The sequence below is a fragment of the Amphiprion ocellaris genome, chromosome 8 (genome assembly GCF_022539595.1).
Source record: "Amphiprion ocellaris isolate individual 3 ecotype Okinawa chromosome 8, ASM2253959v1, whole genome shotgun sequence".
In the NCBI taxonomy this organism is placed as follows: Eukaryota; Metazoa; Chordata; class Actinopteri; family Pomacentridae; genus Amphiprion; species Amphiprion ocellaris.
In genome coordinates, this window is record NC_072773.1 from 29,223,993 (window position 1) to 29,248,944 (window position 24,952).

General features: G+C 41.0%; 2 protein-coding genes and 1 non-coding gene across 4 annotated transcripts; all 3 read right to left on the bottom strand.

The window, feature by feature from the left end:
* Positions 1-56: 56 nt before the first annotated feature.
* arhgef3l (Rho guanine nucleotide exchange factor (GEF) 3, like) lies at positions 57-6,577 on the bottom strand. Its single transcript, XM_023278197.3, has 13 exons — positions 6,232-6,577; positions 5,788-5,836; positions 5,634-5,684; positions 5,021-5,074; positions 4,812-4,919; positions 4,558-4,716; positions 4,176-4,238; positions 3,945-4,041; positions 3,152-3,228; positions 2,686-2,943; positions 1,596-1,766; positions 1,194-1,377; positions 57-581 (listed from the first exon to the last, which is right to left on the bottom strand). Exons 1-13 carry the CDS (start codon positions 6,267-6,269, stop codon positions 349-351), a joined length of 1,542 nt encoding a protein of 513 aa, XP_023133965.2. The 5' UTR covers positions 6,270-6,577; the 3' UTR covers positions 57-348.
* A 437-nt stretch (positions 6,578-7,014) lies between these two features.
* On the bottom strand, positions 7,015-24,616 carry uba1 (ubiquitin-like modifier activating enzyme 1). Of its 2 annotated transcripts, none has more exons than XM_023278206.3 (26): positions 24,421-24,616; positions 21,118-21,234; positions 20,978-21,036; positions 20,709-20,877; positions 18,183-18,317; positions 17,985-18,091; positions 17,805-17,895; positions 17,559-17,691; positions 17,372-17,469; positions 16,984-17,130; positions 16,469-16,645; positions 16,095-16,202; positions 15,921-16,001; positions 14,913-15,065; positions 13,068-13,233; positions 12,717-12,913; positions 11,710-11,774; positions 11,182-11,377; positions 10,355-10,429; positions 10,056-10,245; positions 9,773-9,858; positions 9,171-9,263; positions 8,870-9,061; positions 8,388-8,489; positions 8,202-8,302; positions 7,015-8,097 (listed from the first exon to the last, which is right to left on the bottom strand). In XM_023278206.3, exons 2-26 carry the CDS (start codon positions 21,232-21,234, stop codon positions 7,962-7,964), a joined length of 3,174 nt encoding a protein of 1,057 aa, XP_023133974.2. In that variant the 5' UTR covers positions 24,421-24,616; the 3' UTR covers positions 7,015-7,961. The 2 variants fall into 2 exon arrangements, with proteins under 2 accessions (XP_023133974.2, XP_023133975.2); XM_023278207.3 differs by lacking the exon at positions 24,421-24,616 and adding an exon at positions 22,726-22,951.
* Positions 8,647-8,767, bottom strand: LOC111573887 (small nucleolar RNA U6-53/MBII-28). The gene has a single exon (XR_002746579.1). It is a non-coding gene; the product is annotated as a small nucleolar RNA U6-53/MBII-28 (small nucleolar RNA).
* Positions 24,617-24,952: the final 336 nt, after the last annotated feature.

Here is a 24,952-nt window from a genome sequence, read left to right on the forward strand (position 1 = left end):
CTCTAATCTTTTCTCTGTAGATCTTGCTGGCTATACTTAGACTTGTCTTTGTGTAGATCTCCATGAGTACCTTAAGAGTATTTTAAGTGTCAGTTTATTAAAAATACAACATGAACATTTTCAGTGGCAAATTCACATTCAATAATACTGTTCCCACTATGTACAGTACGCATCACCACAATCACAAACAGCAAGAAAAGAAAAGTAAACCATGAAGAAATTCAATGTGTGTGTTGAAGCACTATCATCTTTCGCGAACAGTCCCATTTATTCTCTTTAATGTCAATGTACATATCCATAGGGGCACTTATAGAGGCTCCACAGGCCACCTGGGGATCAGTCTGACAGTCAGCGACTGGTATGGTCTGCCATTTCTGTGTCCGAGCTAAGGTTGAGGTCAGCTATGTGACGCAGGGCGGGTTCGAGGTGGAAAGAGGTCTGAGCAGTCCTATCCCGAGACTGGACGATGGCCTGCCGCAGACAGGTGATCCACTGCTGCTTGCTGAAGGAGTCGTTGGCCTGCAGGCTGTACGGGTGAGCTTTGGAGCGCCCTCTGCTGCTCACACGGAAACAATTCTTCACTAGGGGATGGAGAAACAGAGAGGGGAAGGAAGAAGAGTGGGCGGAAGCTAAGTTGTATGTTTCACTTCAACCAGTGGGGTAGAGTGGCATGACTCTCACTTAGTCTGTTGACTTAGTTGTAGCCTCAGTATGACTCTTTTAGCTCACTAAAAGGTTTCGTAACCATGAAATAAAGCATGCAGATCCCGTAAGCACAAATAAAGTATGTCTATTTTGCAATGCAATTCTTATTTTATATGTATGTATACATACATACATATATATATATATATATATATATATATATATATATATATATATATATATATATATATATATATATATATATATATATATATATATATATATATATATATATATATATATATATATATGTATAAAAAATAATATAATTTTTGCATTTTTGGCAATTTTTTTCTATATCTGGGTCTTACAGGGTTAAGTCATCAATTAAAATCATCAAGTATTTTCTGGTAAAAGCTTCTAAATTTACACGTTTCACTGCTGATGTCTCTTGAATATTTGTGAGTTTTTTGCTGTTTCTGCAACGAAAATAACTGTGACTTGCAGGCTTACATCACCGTGTTCTAAAAATGATATGTCTATATTACCTTTATCATTTCCTCCAGTGAAGGCTCCTCTGAAGCTGCCTCCTCCACTTGCCTCACCATCTGGGATCTCCTCCAGATTTAACAAGGCATTGGGCAGCGGCTGTCTGTACACATTAAACAAGTGACTGCTGTCCGCTGGTCTGGTCAGCACCAAAGCCAGCTCAAACAGGAACACGTGCAGCCGCTGATGGAGGAGACAGACACAAAAAATGATGTATACAAATTAATGAATTACAGTCACAATATCACCAGTTGTAGAGTGCTCACATCAAAAATCCAACATCCAGGTTTCTGGATGACCCGACTTGACCCTCTTCAATTAAAATACAACAACAGAAAAGTCCCCCATAAGTGGAATCCGTCAGTGGAACATGAGAAAAATGAAATCTATAAGAGAATTACCTGGCCCTTGTTGTTCTTGAGTTCTCCGTGGCAGTATAGGAAGCGTGACTGCTGGATCTCTGGTAGTCTCTGGCTCTCTTCGAGATAGTGGAGACCCCGTCTGTAGAACTGACACTCTGCCTCCCCTGTCTTCTTGTTCACCTCGGCCACAACGTCCTGGATGACCTCCAGCTGAGCAGAACAAAGTGTCACACAGTTAATGTGGCATTTTAGACATCAGGAAAGTGTCCAATCTGGCCTGAAATCTACAACTGAAAAATCTTTTCTGCAGCCTGAATAGGACACAAAAAATCTCTCCATTTAAGAAATAAGTGAATAGTTTTGGTGTGACAGTAGTTTTAGTTTGACAGTATTGTTTTAAACTATGTTACACATAGCTTTAAATGTCCACAGTAAGAAACTAAATGAAAGCAGCTTAAAAACAAAATCATCTCCTGAACAGCACAAGATTTTATATTCATTGAGTCTATTTTGCTATAATATATTTACAAAGTGGCCTAATTTGTGAATATGACCATGTGATTTTTAAGTTTCTGATGACACATGAGAGAATTAGTGCCTAGTGAAGTTTATGAAACATTTATGTCTTGATGCCATTTGAAGGCACCAATGTGCAAAGTCCTACAAATCATAAAAGCAAATATTTGCTGAATCCAATACTTCCTTCATGTGCAGACTGATAAATATCATAATTATAAGAAATGAGAGCGCGTATATAGTTAATGCTTGTAACAACGCCCCTTGATAGACCCTAATAGTTTAGATTTGTGATTAATAATCGAAATTTAGACAGACAAGCATAAAAATCTGAGCATGTTAATATTACATTACAAACATTATATTAGTGCATTTAAAAAAACAGCACACTCTACACGCATCCTGCATAAACTGTGTATGTGGATATCACTCTGAGTCTGTTAGAAAAAGAGCTGATGTTTGTTATAAACATGCCAGTGACTAAATTCTATTCGTCACCGACCTGCCATAATGAGGATGAGTGTACAGACACGTCACAGTCTAGAAAGGTCTAGTGGGTTAGTTAGTAATACATATATGCTCATGTAAATAAATGGTTAGGAGATCAACTCACAGCTTCAGGCAATGTGTCCTCATCCGGGTGCTCTGGAGGAGTGCACTTCTGTATCTCTTTCAACAGCAAAGGGTATTTTACTAAACGACTTCGAGGCAGATCCAGGAAGTTCCACAAGTCCAGTTTTCTGCTGAACGAAGACTCCTGGCACAGGCGCAGGAACTCCTCCACCTTTTTCTCTTGCTTTTTCTGGTCCAGCAAGGCTTTGGCCCCCACCTGGTTACAGCAATATGTAATATAGGCCCCCAGGCAAGGGAACTGCGAAAAAGAAAGACCAGAGGAGCAGTGAGCCAAGAAATGTGGAGTCACGGAAAAGGACAAAAAAAAAAGCAGATCTGTACACGGGCTGAACTCTGTGACTCCAGCTAAGACGGGAACATAACAGAGTGACTACAGGAACTAGAGAGAGTGAAGGTGGGTTTTCTCTTCTTCTTTCTCAGTCCTTGGTTTCCATGGAGATACTCACCCAGTCTCTCAGAGTAGGCCCCACCTCTCCAACTGTTTTCTCTGAACCCCTCAGTCGCTCAAGACGACTCAGAAGATCTGGTACGAAACAAAAACGAGACACTCAGACTCTTGCTGACCTCGTATCGGTCTCACTGCAGCTCAAAGACAGAGACGACACAAAAATCACACTCAACACATCCAGCGTCCCACATCAGAAAAAAACGCATCACATCAGTGTTCGTTACCATGCAACTGTAAGAATGAGTGAACACTCTCCTCATTTAGATTGGGACTGGACAGGGTAGTGAAAATGAGCACCTCAGTAATAATGATATATTTATAGAAAATCTAACACCTTAATGCCACCTATAAGCATTTATAAGCAGTTACTACTTAACCCTGTAACACCCAAATACTGAAAAATATAGACAATATATAGACAAGAAAATATATAAAATAAAATAAAAATGTGCGAAAAAACAAAAATCATGTGTGTATATATATATATGTGTGTGTCTATATATATTTCATAGAAAGTGATAAAAAAATAAATAAAGCTGCTGTATTTTGCAATAGTGGGTTTTACAGGGTTAATAAATGGTTTATATGATACGATGTGTTCATACAAATAGGATTTTGTGAAAAGATATATGAACACGAATATGATTTCTCTTAAATTCAACCAATGATCACCTCCATTTAGCACTAAACGTTACTTACTGCTAATGCATGATCAGGAAATGAGGAGGTGTGATGATGCATGCATGGAGATTGAGATAATAGAAGAGCTGCAAATAAAGGAGATGATTTACCTTCATGCAGCGGAATAAGTGAGTCCAGAGTACCAAAGATCTGTCCGAGCTCGCTCTCCGTCAAGATGTCCAACTTCAGCATGGGCTCATAGTACACCTGGTACATAAAACAGAGCAGGGAACAGAGGTGAGGTAGAGACAATGAGGTGTACTAAAGTGTGAGAAGTGGTTACAATAGACAGACATTCAAGCAAATTGAATGAATTCTGTTTAGGTGGAGCTGTTTCCTACCTTCTTGACCAAACTGAGGTCTTCTATAAGTTGCCTCTCCCCCTGAGTCAGCTCATAGATCACCTGCAGAAGAGCCAGAACAGTTTTTAATGACAATACATGTACAAAAACAAAGACACTTTGCACACACGATTGCACAAACTACAGAATCTCTCACAGCTGATTGTTCAAGATAGGAAGCTGAGCCTCCAGTGCCAGCTCACATCCTCTTTCATAATACCCATGTAGAGCAGCTTCGGAGAACTAAAGAACAGGCACTTGTCACCCTTCCCACACTGCAACCACAGCCCCACAGCTTGACCCACATATCTCCAGTCCTGTTAATAACAACTGCTGAGCATTTGTTTTTCAGCTGAGTTTAAAGCCCACTGTCCCTTCACACCTCTTGCCGTTTGATTTCCTTGGCGGTGAGGTCGTGACTCTCCACGGTGTCGCTCCAGCACTGGCTGTTGCGTCGCCGTGGAAACGACGAGGCCTTCGTCCGGTTGCGGAGGGGAGCCGGAGGCAAAGGTCGAGCCTCTGTGCGAAAACTAATGGACCGCTGTGAAAAGAGTAGCGGAGTCGACACGCAAAAGTCAGTAGCTGTTTAATTTGTGTAACAATAGGAACTGGAGTGTGTTTGTGCGCCACATTTACCGAAATACTCATCCCAATGCGTTTCAGAGCAGGTGTCTTCACTTGGGGAATGACACCTGTTAGGCTATTGGACTTGGCCACAGGTTTCACCCTTTTATTACTGGGTTCCTAAAATGAAATCAGAAATCATCACGGTGGCTAATTCAACCAGTTACAGCTTTAAAACAAGTGTACACACATGTGGCATCTGCATCGGTAGAACATCTCACCTCTAAATCCTTCATGTGGTCAGACATCATTTCACCCTCCTCTTGTTCCTCATCCTGCCAGAGAGAAAAAAGTTAAAGTGAACTTGTGAAAGACACAAGAGAGAATACAGGAAAGTGGAAAGAGAGGGATGTTGAGAGGAGTGACATGTTGCATAGTGCAGAGCTCTCATTTCCTGTGCGAGTCTTTCAAAGAGGAAGAAGGTTTAAACTGTGTCTGTAGTAAAAATACAAGATGTCTGCCCGTTTTTGACACACTAACCACATCAGCTGTACCACATCGGCACAGCGCCAGCCAATTAAGTGCTCAAATACCATTAGTTAATATGTACCTCTGCATGATAATACATGATAAATATGACAGCAAACCACTTAAGTGGAAAGATCAAAGTAGCTGGACTGTAACACGATGTGATAAAGAGAAAATTGATACGTTCGTGGAATTAGAAAACTTCTGTGGCTGCATGACAGAACATAATGTTCACATCCCTCATCAGTTCTGCACTCCGCATTGTGGTCACAAAGGTAAGGTTGACTAACTTCCGCTAGTTACAGAGAAACACACCGAGACTTGACTATGAAGAAGAGCCACTGATGCAGCTCAGATATTACTCACCTCCATGATTCTGATCACAGGTTCTGGGGTCGAGTCTTGTTTTCTCTTCTTCTAAAAGCAGAAATGTATGTGGAGATGAGTTCCTTTGGTTACAGAGAGATATAAGATACAGGAAAATAATGGTGTAAGAAATAAAGTAGGTCAGGTAGCTTACCCCAGCATGGTCACAGAGGACGGAGTGTGTCTCTCCTGATACAAAAGACCTGCAAAGGAAAAAAAAAATGCAAATGTATCTTGTTTTACATGAGATAAATCTAACAGAACTCCTCAAGTTAGTAAAGGGGATCCTGGAAGTGTACCCAAGTGACTTAATTTGTCAGATTTTGTTGTGCTTTCTGCTAAATAAAAGCACATTTTTAATAGTAAAGTTAAAATCTTGTCCTATTCAATCATCTTTCAGTGCATACAGAGCAGCATTATAAGGGTCAAATTTGGCCACTGTGATGCTACATGAGTGCCAACTTAACACCAAACATTAATGCCTTCTGCAGAACAAAGTATATTATGGTTGGAGTTGTCTGTCAGTTTTCGGCACCAATTTACAGAACATGACACTCTTAACGTTGAATCATTACGATAAATGCAAAAGGAATCATACCAGGAAGTCCTTGTTTCACCAGTCTCCTCCACTTCCATCTTTTCTTTCTCTTCAGTGCATCTTCACAGAATCATGACACTTTCTCAAAAAGAGAAATAATCCAAATGTACGCCGGTCTTTTCTGTTTCAGTGATCTACAGGCGACTTGTTTTCAAGGAGCTCGTTGAAGAGTTCAGTGCTCTCCTTCCTCCTCACTTTCTTCCTCATCTCAGACCCGACCACATCCTTTAGAGTTGCACACACATACATGTATCCGCTCTTCTCGGGGAGGAGCGCTCAAAAGTTAACGCGAAATTCATCAGTAAAACTTGTGAACCGGGTCGTCAAACTTCAATAGCATTACTTTACAGACTGAAGTACCTCAACTACACGCACAATTCGGCTGTCAGAAAAGAGGAAGTGAAATTGAACGTGGAACAACAGCACACTATTCATGAAGTGCCTCTGAATATTTAATTATTCATAGGTACATGTGCAAAAATTAAAGCCAGGACAGAGATGAACACCATCCTTTGGAAGAAAAAAAAAATTAACAAAAGTTTGATTAGGGTTTTTTTGCATTGAGTTCACAGCTTTGTATTTAGCTGATTCAGCCTGTGCTTCCCGGATATGCTCTATATTGAAACTTCTGATCAGCCCAAAGCAGGTTACACAGGAAAAACACTTGAATATCTAACGGTTTCATTCTTATTCAATTCAAATGATCAAACAGAAGTAGCATTTCCCATCAGGGACACATACAATTTCAACAAAACCTCGCAAAAGAATCAAATGAAGACACAATTTTAAGCATGTTTTTACATGTTTATTCACTATCACACTAAGTGCTCCCATTTCAAGATACATTTCATTGCCTTGCTCTTACACTGTTATGTCATTTGGAGTTAACAAAGTAGAAAGACAGTTTATGATCTACCAGGTGTGTGTCCCAAAACTTTGTCTGACCCCCCCCCCAAAAAAAAAAAAAAAAAATAGAAAACAACACATGAAATATAAAGAGAATAAAGACAAAACCGATGTCATGTGCAAGAGCCCCTCCGAAGCCAGAGTGCTGTGATGGGGGTGTACTGGTGCCTCAAACTGGGAAGGGCATTCTTCTGACATGATTTCCAGTCAGAAAAGGCTGTTGACTTGGGCTTTATCGGTATCTTATGGGGTGGCCATCTTTTATTTAATGAGGTGCATGTTTGGACAAAATAAAAAGAAAAAAAGAACAGTAATGTGGAACCAGGTCTACGAGACAGGGGTGGGAAGAGGGAAGAGAGCAAGTACTGTGTAGGGCAAACAATGGGCTGGATTAAACGATGCTTCCTGTACTGTTAAAGAGAGACTGTGAGGATGTTTGAGAAGGACACTATGAAGTACCAAGAAACCGCTAAGGCTTATTTAATCGAGTGGAGAGGTTCTGCTACTGAGAAACACCAGGATGTCCAGTATACGTGCTCCCTTCCTCCGATGACACCCCTGTTCCCACAGCCAAGCACCAACTGGATCCCTAACACACATACAGGTATCCTTTAGTCAGCTTACTGGGGCTATGTACACTCAGGCACAGGTTTACACAAACCACAGGCCTAAAAAAAGAAACTGATTGATCCAACAGAGCTGACCTAGATCAACCAACCCCCCCCCCCACCCCAAAATCCCCACCTTGGTCCCCCCCCTCCCCACTTAGAACACCACCGCCCCCTGCAACTCCCACCCTCCCGTGGGTGGGCTCAGTATGCAGCTCAGCGAATGGTGTATCGGACATAGGGCACTTCCACGTCTTCATCTGAAAGGTCGTTACAGCATAGCTCGAACACCAGGGCTTTCACGTGTTTGCCCAGCTTCTTTTTGGACACCTTAGTCACAATCTCCGTCATCCTGCAAGCCACACAGAAGAGGAATGAGCCAGCGGATAAGCCAAACACTCAAAATGTGCCGCATGCAAGAGAAATAGGAGCGAGTGTTATCAAAGAACTACTCACGGCAGCTCCAGCCTCTCTTTAAGTTTGGCAGCAGGCATGAAAAATGAATAGAGCATGGACACTCCCTGAGAAAGCATGGTGATCTCCAACTTATGCTCATTCTGACAAAGAACAGAAAAAAATCTGAGTTATTTGTATGCCAGAAACAAAAATGGGAGGCAATGTGAAAAGATGACTTGAACGTACTTTAAAGTAGTCCAGGAACTGTCGGAGTGTCATCTCTTCCCCACTGGCCTGCAGCCCTGTGACCTCAAAGCGATCCCACAGTGACCAATCGATTTCATAGTACTGTAAAAAAACAAAAACAGTAAGAACTGATGCAAATCATGATACTAGTCACAGGTATACGCCACTTGCAAGATATATAACAAACATATATTGTAGCTTGTTAAATGCATTAAAAGCAGGGTTAAAGTTATTACTAAAAAACAACACTTTTTATACGTCTCCTCAGCACACACTGAAACCACCAGCGTGAGAAGATGAGCTGAACTCACTTGCACCCAAGCAGACAAAACACATCTGCCTGGTGCATCAGTATTAGCATGGCTGGATCATCATTGGAGCTTGACAACATTTTAGAAGACAAATATTTTCCTATTGTGAGGACTCATTGTACTTTGGTAACAGCACAAAACAAACGGTGATACACAGAAACATGTGCCTACCTTGTGTCTTGGGGCAGCGATGGGCTCAGAGAAGGCAAAGAAAGGCAGGGCCAGGTTCATGAAGCCATTTTTGTATGACTCCAGCTTCTTGTGTCCTTGGACAATCTTGATGAGCTCCAAGCACACCAGGCCCACCACTGCAGCCGTGGTAGTGGCGATGGCTGGAATAATCTTGCCAGCTATCAGTTTGCTCTAGATTGGATGGGGATGAATACAAGCATACGAAAGAAAGCAAAAGTACTGTGAGCTGAAGTTAATGTAAAATGCTCTACTCAAACAAACTGCTGAATGCGTGGCCCACCTTGTGTCTGTCTGTAGGAGGAATGTCATAGTTCTCTGCTCTCAGGTTGGAGGCTGCCACGATGAAGTCCATGTGAAAGTTGGTGTCGTCATCCTGTCAACACATGACCCACAATTATCATCTATAGCATGGTAACAAGGTTAGCATTGAAAGCAAATCAGTTCTGCACAATGTGTTTACTTTCACTAGGTGTTTTAAATTGGTCTTCCTGCACAGCTACAACCAGTTATCTGTTCACACTGTATGCATTGATTGACAGGCCATGACATGAAGTTCACCATGAACCTGTGAAGTTTTGCTCAGACAGTTCCAATAACTTCAATTTGAACAAGTCGGCTATGTTCTGCAAGTTCAAAGAGGACTACCAATTTGTGTTGTGTTGTTTTCTTATTGACAATGTACCAGCATTAGAATTAAGACCAATGAATCACTGGTGAATGTATGAATTTTTCAAAATAAATGAAAAAAAATAAGGTTTTGATTTCACTGCTGTACCATAAAAAAACAACAACAAACCATTAATGTTATGATGTAATGTTCTGTCATAACCCAAGGTTATACAAAAACAGGAACATGTACATATAGAGGGAGAAGTGGTGTACCTTTTCAAAGTCAATGGGGTTGAGTTTGAACTGGAAAGACTCTGAGGAAGGCAACCGGGTCTTCAGCTCTTCCAGTCTGGAGTCATCTGTATCAAGACATCAGTGGTTACATTCCTCTCAAAGCATGAATAATGTCACACAATGATACACAGTTTTAATGAGCATGTTTTAACCAACAATTAAATCACTCACATGAACAAAATTTAGCGGAAATAACATCTCGAAAACACAGGGTGGATTTTAAATATTTTATTGCACACGTATACAGATTTGTGTATCTTACCAACAGAGGAATTGCTATTTTGCAGCTCCTGATCAGATACGTGGATTTTAACCCCTGAACGAGGGGTAAAGACTGGCACTTTGACCTCCTGCAAGATCTTAACCACGGCTGCACGATCAGTGCTGCATGGCAGGCTGTATGTCTGGGCAAACAGGTTGGCTGCTGCCATAATATAGTCCATATGCAACTCCTAAAAACAAAAGCCATTGTTATTCTGAGGGTGGATAAATTAGTTAAGAGCAGATCACACTTCAAGTAAGTGCTCTTAATGCAATACATGATAATAAATGCAGACTCACATTGCTAGTGCTGAATTCTAAGGGGTGAGGACACCTCTTTGGACCAGACCAGAAGGGGGCACCAGAGCTGGTGAGCTGAAAGACAGAGGATTAATTTATACTTTAGAAGCACAAAAACGAAAATAATAAAGCTAGGGTTGGAAATGCAAATTTTGTAATGCATTGCTTTTCAAAAAGGTATTCTTAACCATTGCATGCTTTTACAAGACAGACAAAAAACAGTTAATAAATGACAAGGAGGGAGGTGAGACTTTCCGGATGTAAAACTGGACAGTGATTCATAGCAGCCCCTTACTTATTCATGACATTTGCAGCACCTCAGTAACAAACTGAGCTCTAAATCAATTAATCAAAGCAAAAAAACAAAAACACACACACAAAAAAAAACACAAACATACTTCTGGCAGTTTACACCTTAAATCATTATCTGTGCATGCTTTTCTACAGGAGAATAGACAGACTACAGACTGACACAAGGTCAGTGAACACCAAGATCACTAGTCTATTGCAAGCCTGAAGTCAGATTCATATCATGGCACTAATATTTTACAGCATCTTCAATTCCAGAAGTTACAGACACAGTTTTACAATGCAAACAGTAGGTTGAGAGATTCTAATATGGCGTGCTGAATGCAGAAGGAGCTGTGTGTTCAACTAAGTTAGAACATGAGCCAGCAGCAGTGGAATTGCAGTCAGACATAAGACAAAATGAACAGGGGACAAGATGATGCTGTGATTCCTTTTCCACAAATGGGAAAATCCCCTACCAGACAGCATGTCTTCAAAGACAACTGTGCTATCCATCATGCAGTGACCTCAGTTTGTACCTGATCTGGGGGGAAGTTGTGCAGTAGCTGACGGATGTTGTTGCTGTATTGGCACTGCCAGTGGTTGCGAGCCCAGGCGACGCAGTCAGCCCAGCTGTGAGGGCAATCTGTGATAAGACTCTTGTAAACAGCCTCCAGCACCTCCATAGGCTGAGCTCCTGGAAGCTTCAGCGTACGCTCCATGAACTTGGGATCTCTGCAAGAAAAATAATCATAAACCTCAAATTAATCTCAACAATGTTAAGAGGCTTCACTTTCAGTTCATTCAGCAGGTATAGCTTTGTCTTTAAGGATTAAATAAAGTCTTAAGTACCACAAAAGCAGTTGCGTAACTTTGCACCTTCAGAATTAGGGGGCCTCAAGGCCATTTACATGTTAATGACATTCAAAAAGCATTATTGTCTGTGGAGTTACTAACACAAAGATGTAATTTAGGCAGTCTGAATAACTGTCATGGTGAAAAGAGTACATCGTAAGTACAGGTAAGTACAGTAACGCCACATGGGAATGACAATAAGAGCAACTTACGTGAGGTACTGCATAGCATTCTCTGGTGGCTGCTTGAACAGCCCCTCAAACTCATCACGGGCCCACTGAACAGAGCAAGAGAATAAAAGATTTGATTTACTAAATCAGATGTACAGTATGTGTAACAGTGGTGTGTGCAGGAGCAGGAAATAATACATTACTAATTTCTTTATGTAATTGTAGTAAAAATCTCAGAAGGATATAGTAGTTTTAGAGTAGCAACGATGATGACTGTTAACCACTTAACTCTTTAAAGAATATTTTTGCAGATAATGCAGAACAATTCAGTGTGCAATATATTGTAGAGCTGCCCCACCAGGTGGAGCCTCTTAAAGAAATGGAGACACTGGTACTTGGTAGGTGTTCATACAAATCGTGACGTTACCATAACAAGATACTAGCTACTCTCATTTTAAATACCAGTTAAGTAAAGAGACTTTATTGTCATTGTTCAGAAGTACAACGAAATTTGTCTGGAAGAACACGACAATTAGCAGCAGTGCAAATAATAAAAATAGATAAAATAGATAAAGAACATTAAACCATTAAAACCATAAAGATGGAAGTCCGCTGTAAGCAGATTGGGGTAAGCTAGAATTGACCTATTCGACAATAGAATAGGTTACTGTTAAAGGTTGCAATCTACTCTGACCTAATTTAAGTCCTTTGATGAAGCTGAGAAATTGCATGGCTGTTTCCTGTGTTTGTTAGTTTGAATCAGTAACGCCAATCCTTTGCATAGCAACAGAGAGCTCTGAAGTTTATAAAGAAGTCATTTCATTAATAATTCAAGACTTTTACTTTACTTGTTCCTCACATTCATCATGTATTCTGATCTTGGAGCAAACAGAAGGATCAGTGTTTAAAAGACAAAATAAACAAACAAAAAAGGCATATGACAAAATGCCCACTGTGTTTCATTCACCTTCAACAACGAATTGATTGTTAATGTAAAAATCATCCAGCCCTCACCCTGCATGCATCTTATAGTATGTGTATCTACTGACCTGCAGTGTGTGTTCAATGGCATTTGGGAAGTTCTTGAGGGTACAGATGGGGATGGACTTCTCAGGTGGGTCTTGACTGGAGCTGTAAGACTCTGTCAGGAAGGGGATCACGACCTGCACGTTGCCTTTGGTACCCAAAGTACCCGATTCCAGTAAGGGTTTACGGTAGTACACACACCTCCGATCCATATACATACCTGAATATTGGGCCCACATGCAAACAAAAAAGACATTATTCAAGCACACAAGGTGGTGAAAAGACTTTTTAACATTAGCATCCTAGATATAATTTTCAAGTGAGGATGTGTTCGCTTCATTAAAACAGCTAAACTGAAATTTTAATCGACTTACGTGCATCAACATTGTCCAGTGCATTAGCAACTCCGTCAAGGCTTTCAAAGAAGTCATCATCATAGATCCTCTCTGTGTCTGGGCCCACTCTGTTCTGGTGACCTGTGATCCTAATAGAGGGGTTCATCTGCTTCACTGCAGCAGCAGCTGTGTCACTCTTCATTTTCTGTTACCACAAACACATACAAATGACATTAGCAGTCCAATATTATCACACCTGACCAAATTAGCACATAAAATTTAAAGACTCAGAAAATATGCACAGCGGTCAAAATTGGCTACACATGAATACATATTGTGGGAAGTAACTGTCCCATGCATTAGGCCCTCAATTATCACCTGTAATGACATTCCAACAATATTTATGGCTTACAGGCGAGTTCCTACAACACGTTTCTTTTGTAACATAAACCCAAATTACTCTTCCGGTAATCAGACTTCAAACAACTGTGTCAGCTTTAAATCTTAATCTGCACTCTAGTACCATTTCAGTGAAAGTCGCACCGAGTAACATTTCCATATAGCTTTCAACACAACAAATCTGAGCTGCATGCTTCTGCATTAACAAATAGGTGCGCACAAGATCACAACATACTTCGGGTTGTGTGTAGCAATTTGGAAGAAGATTTTTTTTCACATTTCAGCACCAATGATGGTCCAACATTCATTTTTACATCTATTATGAACTGAAACATTAATAAAAAATAAAAGTTTGCTGAGATAAAAACAGACTAGTAGCTTACATTAATGAGATTCATTACTAATGAACAAAGTCTGGGCTCTGACAAGACATTAACATAACGCTGAAGTTTAGTTTGTTGCCTCCAGCTGTTTGTAGACGTCATTCCCTTGAGTTCATTGATTTACACACGTTGCATAGCAGTTGCTTCATTAATTACTTATGAATATTAATTATTCCCAGCGTGTGGGACGCCATCGGTCAGGATCTGACGGGAAGTCACACTGTGCACTTCTCCTCACCTCAGACAGGTGAACTGTCACACACAGAGCGAGTTTGTCAGCTACAGTTAAATCATCTTTTTACATAGCAGCTGTCCTCAGGTTGAGTCTTAAGCTCAATCGCAGCAGTCAAGATATTTTTATTTTACTGCTCCAAAATCATCAATAGGACAGAGATTTTCAAATCATAAATAAACTTGGCTATTTAGTTGTGTGGACAGTTGGATAAGCCTACTGTAAGTTTAGATTTAGTCTAAACATTACATATCACTTGATGTACTGTCCAATCTCTTTGACGGATCAATGAAGCCAGCAGTGTTACATATCAGATGAAATAGGCTATAATGTCAGCCATGGATAAACTGAGGCTAATAATGTCATCCAATAGGAACAGTGTTCCAGCACCAGTCTGTACTTTGAAAGGTCACTGCATTTCATTTATCACAGCCTGAAATTATACTGAAATACATCAACAATAAGTCATTGTGGCCCTAGGCATTCCAGCTACTCCTTATACTTGGTGCAGCTGCTACCAAGCGGTGGTACTGACACAAAAAAATAAAGAGTCCTGCCAATTTGATCCCAGACAGCGAGGGGCTAGAGAATTCAGCTAAAACAAACTCTCAGATCCAAGCATATATAAAAGAGCCAACTTTAAAGTTTTTTTACCCACAGTATGAATTTTGTTTGACCGGATAACATCATATACTGGCATGTGGGTGCAAGTCATAATTTAATGTATAGTTTAAGTGCACTCAAGAGCAGTTATAATGAACACATTATCCTTATACAGCACTGCAGTCAATAAATAAATGGCCAACTCATGTGTACTTCCAACACCCCATCTACCAACACACAGGGCTGAGGAAAGATGATGACACTGACCGTAACATCTGAGGGTCTGAAGAGGAACTGTCTGTTGAGATTGGATTTCTCTATGGTGTCCATGTCTGTCACAATGACCTCACCCTCCCCACTGGCCAGTCCAATCATGGCAAAGTTTTTCAACAGCTCACAGCCAATGGCACCGGCTCCAACCTAGAACGATTAAAGATCCACAAGTAAGTTATGAAAAAAAACAAAAACAACATTTTTACATACAAATAAAAGGTTGCATTCCATGTTAAGACACAATTTTACAAACACCATTTACGCCATTAAGATCTACATATTTTTACTATATTTCAGTCAATGTCAGAGAAATTCTATTGTGGAGGCAAGGCAGTTGTCTTTACTGTCGAACAAGTCCCATAAAAACACACCTCCACAGTATACTCTAGGATTTTACAAAAATGATAAATGTGAAAATACACACAACATTGTTTAAATGTTTACTTTGGGATTGAGACAACTGGATTTATTGTACATTAAAAAAAGGAAGACAGCTGACCCCAACATAATTTCTGACAATGAAAAAAAAAAAAAGCTATACAGCCAGAGCAGCATGCAATTGGCCTTGAATGTGAAGGTATTTGCCAGTGTCTATAGCAACTGTGAGAGAAATGTATGGTTCAATTTAAAACAAATGAAAAAGGCTCAGAAATTTTCCCAAACAACCGAGCACCACAGCTTCTAGCAAACACAATTCAAGCTAGAGTAAACTGTATTTGTTATAGACTAGGTACACCTATCACATATCGCAAAATTAATCACAGTGCCCTTGTTCAAGGTAATGAAGAAACATGTCACCCAGTATGCAACTGCAGATCAATAAATGGTAATTAATAGCTTGACACGCAATATTTTTTAATAGACCCATTGCTTCTTTGGGGTCGTATTTATGGATTCTTTCAACAGAAAAATATAGAACACGGGCAGACATTTTTTTTTAAACCTCCCTTAGCAACAGGACACTAGAAGAAGTGCTGGAAATGTTTCCATTGGAGGACTCACCAGGAAGTAGCGCTGTTTGGCAAGCATATCCTGCAGCTTGGTGCCAAACACTGCAATCTGCCCATCATATCGACAGTTCCTCTGGGAGACAAACAAAGAGGCAGACGACAAGTTTAACACCCCTGTTTTTCATCATTATGTGCATTTGTCCTTAGGAAAGCTCCGAACACTTACAGGGGCACACTCTTCCTTTGTGAGTGTGACTCCTTCCTCTTCAGCCAGGCATTCCAGGGCATCGAAGTACAGCCACTGCATTATAGGCATAAACTTTCCTGTGCATGCCTGAAATAACAGAGAGCATGTGAATAATAAGATCTGTGTGGGCCAAACATTTTTGCTAAAATCTAAACAGGTTATTGGAGTATAGGCTCAAACATGTCTAATCACAGATAACTGTAAAACAACTCCACACAAACACCGATAATCCATTTCCTCAACCTACATATTAGCATACCCAAAAGATGACAGTTTAAAATTGGAAAAAAAAAAAAAAAACAACACACAATTACAATAGATATTGTAGGACCTGCACACAGCTTCTCACTGACCTTCATCACTTCCTGTGCAGCCAGACCCCCAATGAAGGCATTGACTGGGGCCAGATCACCAGCAGCAACATATGACAATTTTTTCATAAGAGCTTCATCCAGCTGCTCCACTTTGGCTGATCCTGTCTGGGCAGAGTTCACCTCCTTGGCCAATGTCAATAGCTCATCGCCATCAGTCTGGAAAGAACACAACTCACCGTGTTAAACACATTACCAAAAAACACTGACTTTGTCCTGACTTCTGATTTTGTCCTTCTGTGCAGCACAACTATTAATGTGTAGTTATGCAGTTAGTTCAGCTTCCACACTGAGATGAACAGGCCTATTATCTTATTTTAAAAATGTATTACTTAAGATTTCAAAATACTCAGAGTAGTGTTAGGGTTAAATGAAGTGAATGGGCATTATCAAAACGTGCCAAGAGAGTTAAGCTTTATCCATAGTTACAAAAGCAACTTGAAGCAATTTCGATATTCAAATTAACCAAATATTGACATCATCATGAGAGATCTTACCTGACACCAAGGAGCAGGAAGGTTGTTGTGTTTCTTCTGGAAGGCATGAATAGCCTGGAAGCCCACGTGCAGCTGTCCTGGACGATCAAACTTGGCAAAGTCCGTCATCAAGAACTCTGGCTCAGCCATAGAGGAGGACAGAGATTTCTGTACAGGAAATAAATGCATGTTAGTGAGGTGACAGCTACAGGAGATAATATGGTGGCACCAGCTTTGTGATGACATTCAATATTTTGTTGATTAGGGGCAAGCATTCGGGGAAAAAAAGACCATCAAATTCAAATGAGACACTCTAAAGATGTAAGATTTACGAACAAATTAGTATTTGTATATAATTACTGCTTTGTCGCCATGACATAACATACTGCAGAAAATGGCAGCCACTTACAAAACTGATCTTCTTGGGCATCTTAACCTGGGAGACAATTCCTCCTCTTACATAATCTGTAAAGCCAGCTGTATCACAGATGCTGAAGGTGTATGGACCTGGAAAAAGGAGCAAGATGTGTAAATTTGTAAAGTCACACCTAGGCAAACAAAAACTTGGTGTTTACTTGAAAATAAACAGGTCTTACCCAGAACTTTAATTTCCACTGGCTGGCAGCCATTGAGCTCCGTCATACCCTGAATCTCTGTGAAGGTAACATAGTCTCCACTCTCAAAGCCATGGCGAGCTTCATCCAGACACGTCACAACGCCTTGCTTGTCCTGGACAAATCAAGAATAGTCAACTTTTCCACCCAAGTCATAGCTGTACTGAAACCAATTTTTCGCAAAAAGCAGAATGTGGCTTGAACAACATTCAGGACCGATGAACCAACCTTGGTGATCATGGAAATCATGGCACTCAGTGGCTGCTCTCCATTGGTGTCATAGACTATCATCTCCTCCCCAAAGTCACAGAAAAGCTGGCTAAAAAACACAATGCACATAAATGTCAGATGCAGACAGACTAGTAGGTATAGACTCCTTGGGAACTCTTAACAAACGGTCAATCTTACCCAAACAGACCACGTGTGTCTGCAATAATCAGCTTGATTCCTTTGCCGTGGCAGAGTTCCCCCACTTGCTGCTGCTCATCCAGAGTTGAGTTAGTCAGGACTACCACCTACGTTTCAAGGGAGACAAATGTTAACATGTATTCATTTCTTTCCAAATGCCAAAATACCTAAGGAAAGTGCTTTGACTTTCACTTGTACCTGGAACTTGGTCAGGTAGTCTTCATTGAGTGCTCCAGTGTAGGCAGTCACAGGAACGTAGTTGTTGAGTTCAGCCAAACGGGGCTGACTCACCTCTGCCCTGTTCTTCCCCAGGTCCTCCTCTCTTAGGTAAAACTAAACGCACAAAAATATAGAAAATATAAGTTAACACTAGTGGATCAGTATCAAATATGTCAACACAGGAGAGTCGAGACCATATTCACTCAAAGACGGCTTCTTTGTAAACTAAGGTTTATGAAGCTTTTATTTTGGAAAAACTTCTCAATTGACACTGAAATACCAAAATAGCCAGATCTTTTCAATCTCCTCTTTTAGTTGGCTGACAAACTCGGGCCATCGTTTAATCGGGGAAGGAAAAATGGACACTATTTAAGCATGATTTATAGTCTGTCCAAACCCCATACTGGATGGTCGAATGAGATTAAAGCTCCCTCCACTCACACCTTTCTGACATGATACAGATGGTAAGAGGGGAGCCAGACTTTATACTTGTCTTTATTCACTTGCTACTCAACGATCTGTGGTGCTTCTTTTGCATCCAGCACAACGCAAAGTTATCATATATCCCTAGGGAGAATGTCTTCTTCAGAGTGCGTGGTTATCTGTGCATTTATCCCTTTCATGTCTCCCCTCTATTTATGATGACCACCTTTTCACTCAACTTCTCTGGTTGCTTGAAGCACATTTATTTTTCCAACATGGTCAGACAACATCTTAAGAACAATTTCCGAGAGACCACAGTATGTCGCATAATGTGTTTGCAGTTTAGACAGCGCTGGTCCAGTTGCAGTTCATACTGGCTTTGTACAAACAAATCATTAAGTCATAAATCAGGCCACTCATGAGAAAAATCTAATTCAGTTGAGACTGCAGGTCAGTCTACATTATGTGTGATTATGTATATATTCATAGTCTCATTATGTGCATCATTAGTAGGTCATTACTGGAGGCTGCAAATAAATTGCATGTTATAAATAATGACCAGACCAGATGAAGGGGAGGCAACTTGTATAGAAATATAACAGGCTGGTTACTGTTGAACTATTCTGTCTTTGTAATGGACTCAACGATTTGACAAAGAAGATTTAAAAAAAAAAAAAAAAAAAAAAAAAAAAAATATATATATATATATATATATATGTTTAAATGCCCTTTTACTGCTCACAATAAAATCTTTGTGCTTTCATGCTAAGGTGAATACATTACCATGGTTACAAAATGACTTACTATAACACTGCAGGTACAATTACTTCCTGAACAAACGTAGCAGGCATTACTTGCAATCTAGTTTTTTTTAAATTCATACTTAAGTCTCAGATTTGCTATCAAAATATGTGCTTGTTCCCTTTGCTTTCCAAACACAAAAAAATGCAGCACAGTCCATTTGGAATTGAAATCATATTTCCTAATCATCATGTCTTGGTTCACATCAGGGCTCAACTGATGGGCTCCCACAACAACCCAGACAAATCATATCAAGAAAAAAATAAATACATTATAAACATTTTTATCCAAAGGATTAGCTTAAAAAAAAAAAAATTCAAATAACAAATCAAAAACTGCCATAGCCAACCCACTTAATCTTAGTGTTTAAACATTTGGTCTGTGACTTCCTGACGTACATTATTAATTCAGTTTTTTTTTAATTGACAATTTTACTTTGGTAATAAATCCCATTTTCCCTCACAATGTTTTCAACAATACGCTGCATTTCAGGTATATCCAGGTAGACAAATTTTTTAAAAGCTCTGCTGGAAGATGATACATGAAGAAGAGATGCCAATCAAGTAGATAGAGATTCGTTTTCAGTTATAGTTGAGGGTAGACAAAGGCTGAAAGTCAGTGGTTGATTAAACACGCCCTATACAAGTGTAACGACGTGAGGTAAGGGACAAAAATATACACAGAATATTCAATTCACTTTGAATGAGAAATTCACTGGGGTATGTGGCAGCTGCTGAAATACGAACATTGAAATATATAAAGTTAAGCTCCAACTGGATGAACACAGATACAGTGAACATGCATCGCTGATCACAAGCATACACTTCTGTAAAAGCAATAACAACAAATAACAATATTTCTGTCATGAGCCTTGCAAATTCATACTGGAGGAGTGGATTCACACATTTACCTACCTGACCCTAAACAGACACATAAGAATTGAAGATCTCTGGCTAGTAGCCCAAAGCAATCTAACCCACTGTAATGATGTCCTAAAACAGGCTTTGGCTGTGCTGCGATTATGACCCAGGAAGAGGCCACCCACTGATAAATCTGGGTCAGCCGATGGTTAGCAAGGGTGGGGGTGGCTGCAGCACGCTTTTTGGATGGCAACAATACAGCACTACATGTGACTCATAAAAGATACAGCCACACTGCACATTGGAATCAGGATCAAAGAACAAAGATAAATGCCCAGTAAAGTACGTTGACTGACGGAACTTGACGCATAAATTACTGTACTATTACAAAACACAATCATCTATACATGCTTCCACACACCTGAGAAGAGAGGTCTCTCCATTCTGCAACTCCTTGATCGTGCACGGTGACACTTCTAACTCCTCCCAGGATGACGTTCTTGGCAATCTCGACACCGAGACCTCTCATACCAGAGATGAGGACATTGGAGTTTTGCATGCGCTTCATAGCATCATGGCCCAACACGTAACTACGGAAAGGGAGAAAGAAACATTGGCACCGTTAGGCAATGTTAAACTACCAGTACAAAAATGAACATGAAACTTGCAAATTGCAGGACGAAAACTTACAGCTGTCTGGAGTACAGGCCTTCATCAATCTCAGCATCATTGCCATTCTTAGCCATGCCCTGGAGAGCGACAGCAGGACGTGTAATCAGTTTATGTTAAAAGTTCTACCTACAGTATAGGGCAGATGTGTTTGTACTTACGTTGGCAGGTGTGTGGGACAGATCAGTTCTGACAGAGTTAGAGGAGGAGCAGTGGGATCCCGTCTTCGTCTCTGTTCCTGACAAGCGACGCTTCTTGGACAGCGGCGAGCTGGACATCTGTCATTCAAGACAGAACAGCATGCTCAGGTATGTTGTGAATTGGTACTTTTCCTTAAACTAATCTAGCTATATTCATTTGCTTACAGTGTATATAATAACATAATTTAAGAATGGGAACAATCAACCCACTCAAGGAAGACAAAGGAGATCCAGTGTCCACATGTTTGCAATCTGGTGGTCATTTTCAAAAGGCAATAGCTTCAAATTGATATCAGCAACAAATACTGCTCATAATTCACTGCATTGGTTCCATCATAATGAGTATCCAAGCTAGATGCTACCCAATCCCCTTCATGTTGAAGAGAGAGGATTTTTAGACTAGAGAGCAGCTGGGCTGGCTACAAGCCAAACACAAATCTGCTAGAAAACGAACTGAGGCTGGGAAGAGTCATGAATAGCACCATTATCACTTCTTTTCATGCTCAGAGACAACACGCGTTTGTTTATGTACTTCTATTGTTTATTATACCGGTATTTAAGGACCGCCAACATTGTGTGCACAGAAACAGCTGAATCATTAAAAGTTCACTGCAGTAAAGTGAGCAATACCTCATACTGGCTCGCAGGTGTGGACACGAGCCACACTGTGCAGCTGCAACTATACTTGGAAGGAAGATACAAAAGGACGTGCTGATTGGCGATAGTAATCTTTTTAAAAATTAACACCCAAACATATTGCGATTACCGAAATACTACGGACAAGCCTAGCCTAGTTGGGAAGTGAAAAAGGCCGCAGTGTGTCGAACACATTGACCGTGCAGCGAACATTATCGGGCGCAGTTTCCGCATCAAATGCAGCTAACTTGCTTCCGTGCGCAAAGCCAGACAGAACAGCTCAGATTCGCAACTTCAAATAAAAAAAAAAACACAAGGAGTCGGACTGGATCGCACACGAATACAACGATCTAAAATAAAAGTTACCTTTCATTGTAATCCTAACGATCGCTTTCGACAACAACGAAAATGAAGGCATCCGGCATGATACAGCAAAGCCGCCCGGCAGTTACTGTAGTTTGTAAAAACCCTAATACAAAACGTTAGCTGCTAACAATCCGTTTAAAGCTTTCAACTTGTAAGAAATGTACATCGACTGTCAGTTAACAGCACCGATTGGAAACCGATTAAGCGGGTTCCTTGCCACTAATTAGTTAAGTGATTTGGCCAGTGGACAAAGACAGAACATTAATAACTTAGAGGGAAGAAAACACCAGGCTGCCAGCTTATCCATTAGCAGCTTGGCCTAGGCCTGTATTACCCTCAGTGCGGAACACAACTTTACAAGCTAGCAGCTGTAGCTATGTTGCAACCTATATGCTAAAGAGAGCAACGGGCTGATTTGACAGCCAACTACCGCAGCACCTTTACCGACACGGCTTCATGTCTAAGAACCTGACAAACACCACCTAACTTCATCGCTCGACATGAGCATTTTAGCGAATGAACGTCAAGCCACTTCACTCGTGCTCCCATTGATTTCTCTTTCCTTACCAATAATCCTTCTCGGTCCCTTCCCAATGCGAACCCGCTCCTCTCCCGCAGCGTGTAGATGTCAGTAGTAAGAACGATTGTAAATTCGACGATTTGTACCGAGAAAAGAAACGCGGTGCGGGATTAGGATGGTCTGCACTATATTGTCGAGTCACTATGTCGTTGTGCCGAGAGTCTCCTCTATGTAATTGCGTTGCTGGCTTTGCGACTGCAGACGGGAACAAAACCAAAATGGCAGATGGGGAGAAAGGGGCGGAGGAGCCGTGACGCATGGTCTGAAATATTCAACAGGAAAGGGTGGCCGTGAGCACGCTGCTCAGCCTGGTCCTCAGCCTATTGGCCGCTCAGCCGAAGCCAACGAGCATTCATCCCGCCCCTTGCTACCAGAAGATGCGTGCCATGTATATTACTGTACAATGAACTGCAGGACCTCCAGCAATCCATGTACCTTGCGATTCTAAAAACGCGCTCGGGGCACGTCTCGCGCAAGTCCATGAAAGGAAACTTCCAAGTGCGACCTATTTTTTTTTCTCTAAATCTCTTCAAAAGAAATAGCGACAAAACACCAGTCTACGGGTGCTGAATGAAATCCATCAATAACAGCACCTTTGTTTCAGTGGCAGCTTAGCGAGAAGTCGTGGCGTTGTGGTACTAGGCTGAATGCACAAAGCTTACACCAAACGTGCCACAACGCGTTATTATACAAGAAATCTTGAGAGTACAACCGACCTGGATGTATTCACATTGTAACACCATGTGGTCTATTGGGGGTGAGAATATTACTGGTGCTTCCCCCCCCCCCCGAGTTCAGCTATTGTCACTAGTCAGGTGTGATAGTGCTGCGGTGATGAATGAGATAGGTACAACATTTGGTACGCTACTCGCTAGCTAAAGTGATGCTGAGCGTCTGGGCCTTCAGTCACATTGAGGTTAGGGGTGAGCATTCCTTGCAGAGAAGTATTGGGGGAGGGGGTGCCTGGCAAATGACAAAGGCCCAGGAAAAGAGTGGGCCGCATATATCGAGGGGATCCCCTATTCACGTCTTCTTAGTACAAAATGATTTTAAAAAACACATTTTTCTTCCATTCTATCGCAGCTGAAACGCGTGAATACCAATAATGCCAGACTAACAGGCTGCCCAACTTGACACGCTTTAACAGCCAATATTACGTTACTGTGGTAACACCGATAACCGTGCTATCTTAACGTTAATCTAACAAACTACACGGAGAAAGAAGAAACATCGCCAGTAGGTTCTACATTCTGTGATGCAATTTAGCTACTATATGCTCCCTCAACATAGCATTAAATTAGTGTTTGCAGCAACTAGCTACCCAGCTACCATTTACGTTATTTATCACACAACATTTATCAACACAGCACTCTCGCTCACAAAATGTGCAAATGCTAATTTGACGTTAACAGTTACGTGACAGTGTCTTGTTAGCGACCGTTAGCCGTGCGGAGAGCTGAGATGGTTCAGTTAGCCGACGGCAACTAACGTTAACGACTACCAGTAACGCACATCAAAAGACTGCGTAGTTGTTAGCTTGACTGTGGCTAGCTTTCAAGCTATCTAGCCACCCAACGACTTTTTCCCTTCTTGTGCCGCTCTTAGCTAACTAGCTAACATTAGCCAACTAGCTGGGGCTAACATTATCAAGAAGAGAGCTTACACAAGTGTGCAGAACTTACCACATCCGATATTACTCGGCCTGATCTGTAGTATTAAAATCGGCTCCTGATTAAGCAAGAAACCTAACAAACAACGTGACAACTCAAGACTGCCGCTGACTGCAAACTGAAAAGTGTGTCAGGGTGGCGGGCTCTGTGTGAGTTTTTCCGCTGGACGGCTGCCTGCCCGGCTGTTCCTGAACCGTTTCCCCTCACTCTATTTCAGTTGAAAGCAAAGCAAAGCAGCAACATGTGCACGTTACAGGCACAACCATCATTCCGGTTCAAAGGGTTCACCAAAAACCTGAGTCTGATTATTTGTCACAAGCACATTTTTAAAAATCATCATTCATGTTACCCACGCAATTTACAAGATAAAGAGAATAGAATTTTATACTTTTGCGTGGTTTATTCGTACGCTAACAGTTTGGAACCAAGACAATTTGTCACCCCCGCCACTTCATAATTATGGACTGACCTGAAATGCACGCGCTGCTTTATGGGACATGTAGGCATTGGGCCTCTGAGAACTCATTGGATAACAGTTAGTCCA

Excerpts from the sequence above, each read along its gene's own strand:
- arhgef3l (XM_023278197.3), bottom strand. The coding sequence starts at position 6,269 with ATGGAAGTGGAGGAGACTGGTGAAACAAGGACTTCCTG. Across the intron at positions 4,042-4,175 it reads ACCTCAGTTTGGTCAAGAAG|GTGTACTATGAGCCCATGCT; the intron begins GTAGGAAACAGC and ends TTTATGTACCAG. Across the intron at positions 1,767-2,685 it reads AGGACACATTGCCTGAAGCT|CTGGAGGTCATCCAGGACGT; the intron begins GTGAGTTGATCT and ends TGTTCTGCTCAG.
- uba1 (XM_023278206.3), bottom strand. The coding sequence starts at position 21,234 with ATGTCCAGCTCGCCGCTGTCCAAGAAGCGTCGCTTGTCAGGAACAGAG. Across the intron at positions 16,203-16,468 it reads CTGCACAGGAAGTGATGAAG|GCATGCACAGGAAAGTTTAT; the intron begins GTCAGTGAGAAG and ends CTGTTATTTCAG. Across the intron at positions 9,062-9,170 it reads CTCCTACAGACAGACACAAG|AGCAAACTGATAGCTGGCAA; the intron begins GTGGGCCACGCA and ends CATCCAATCTAG.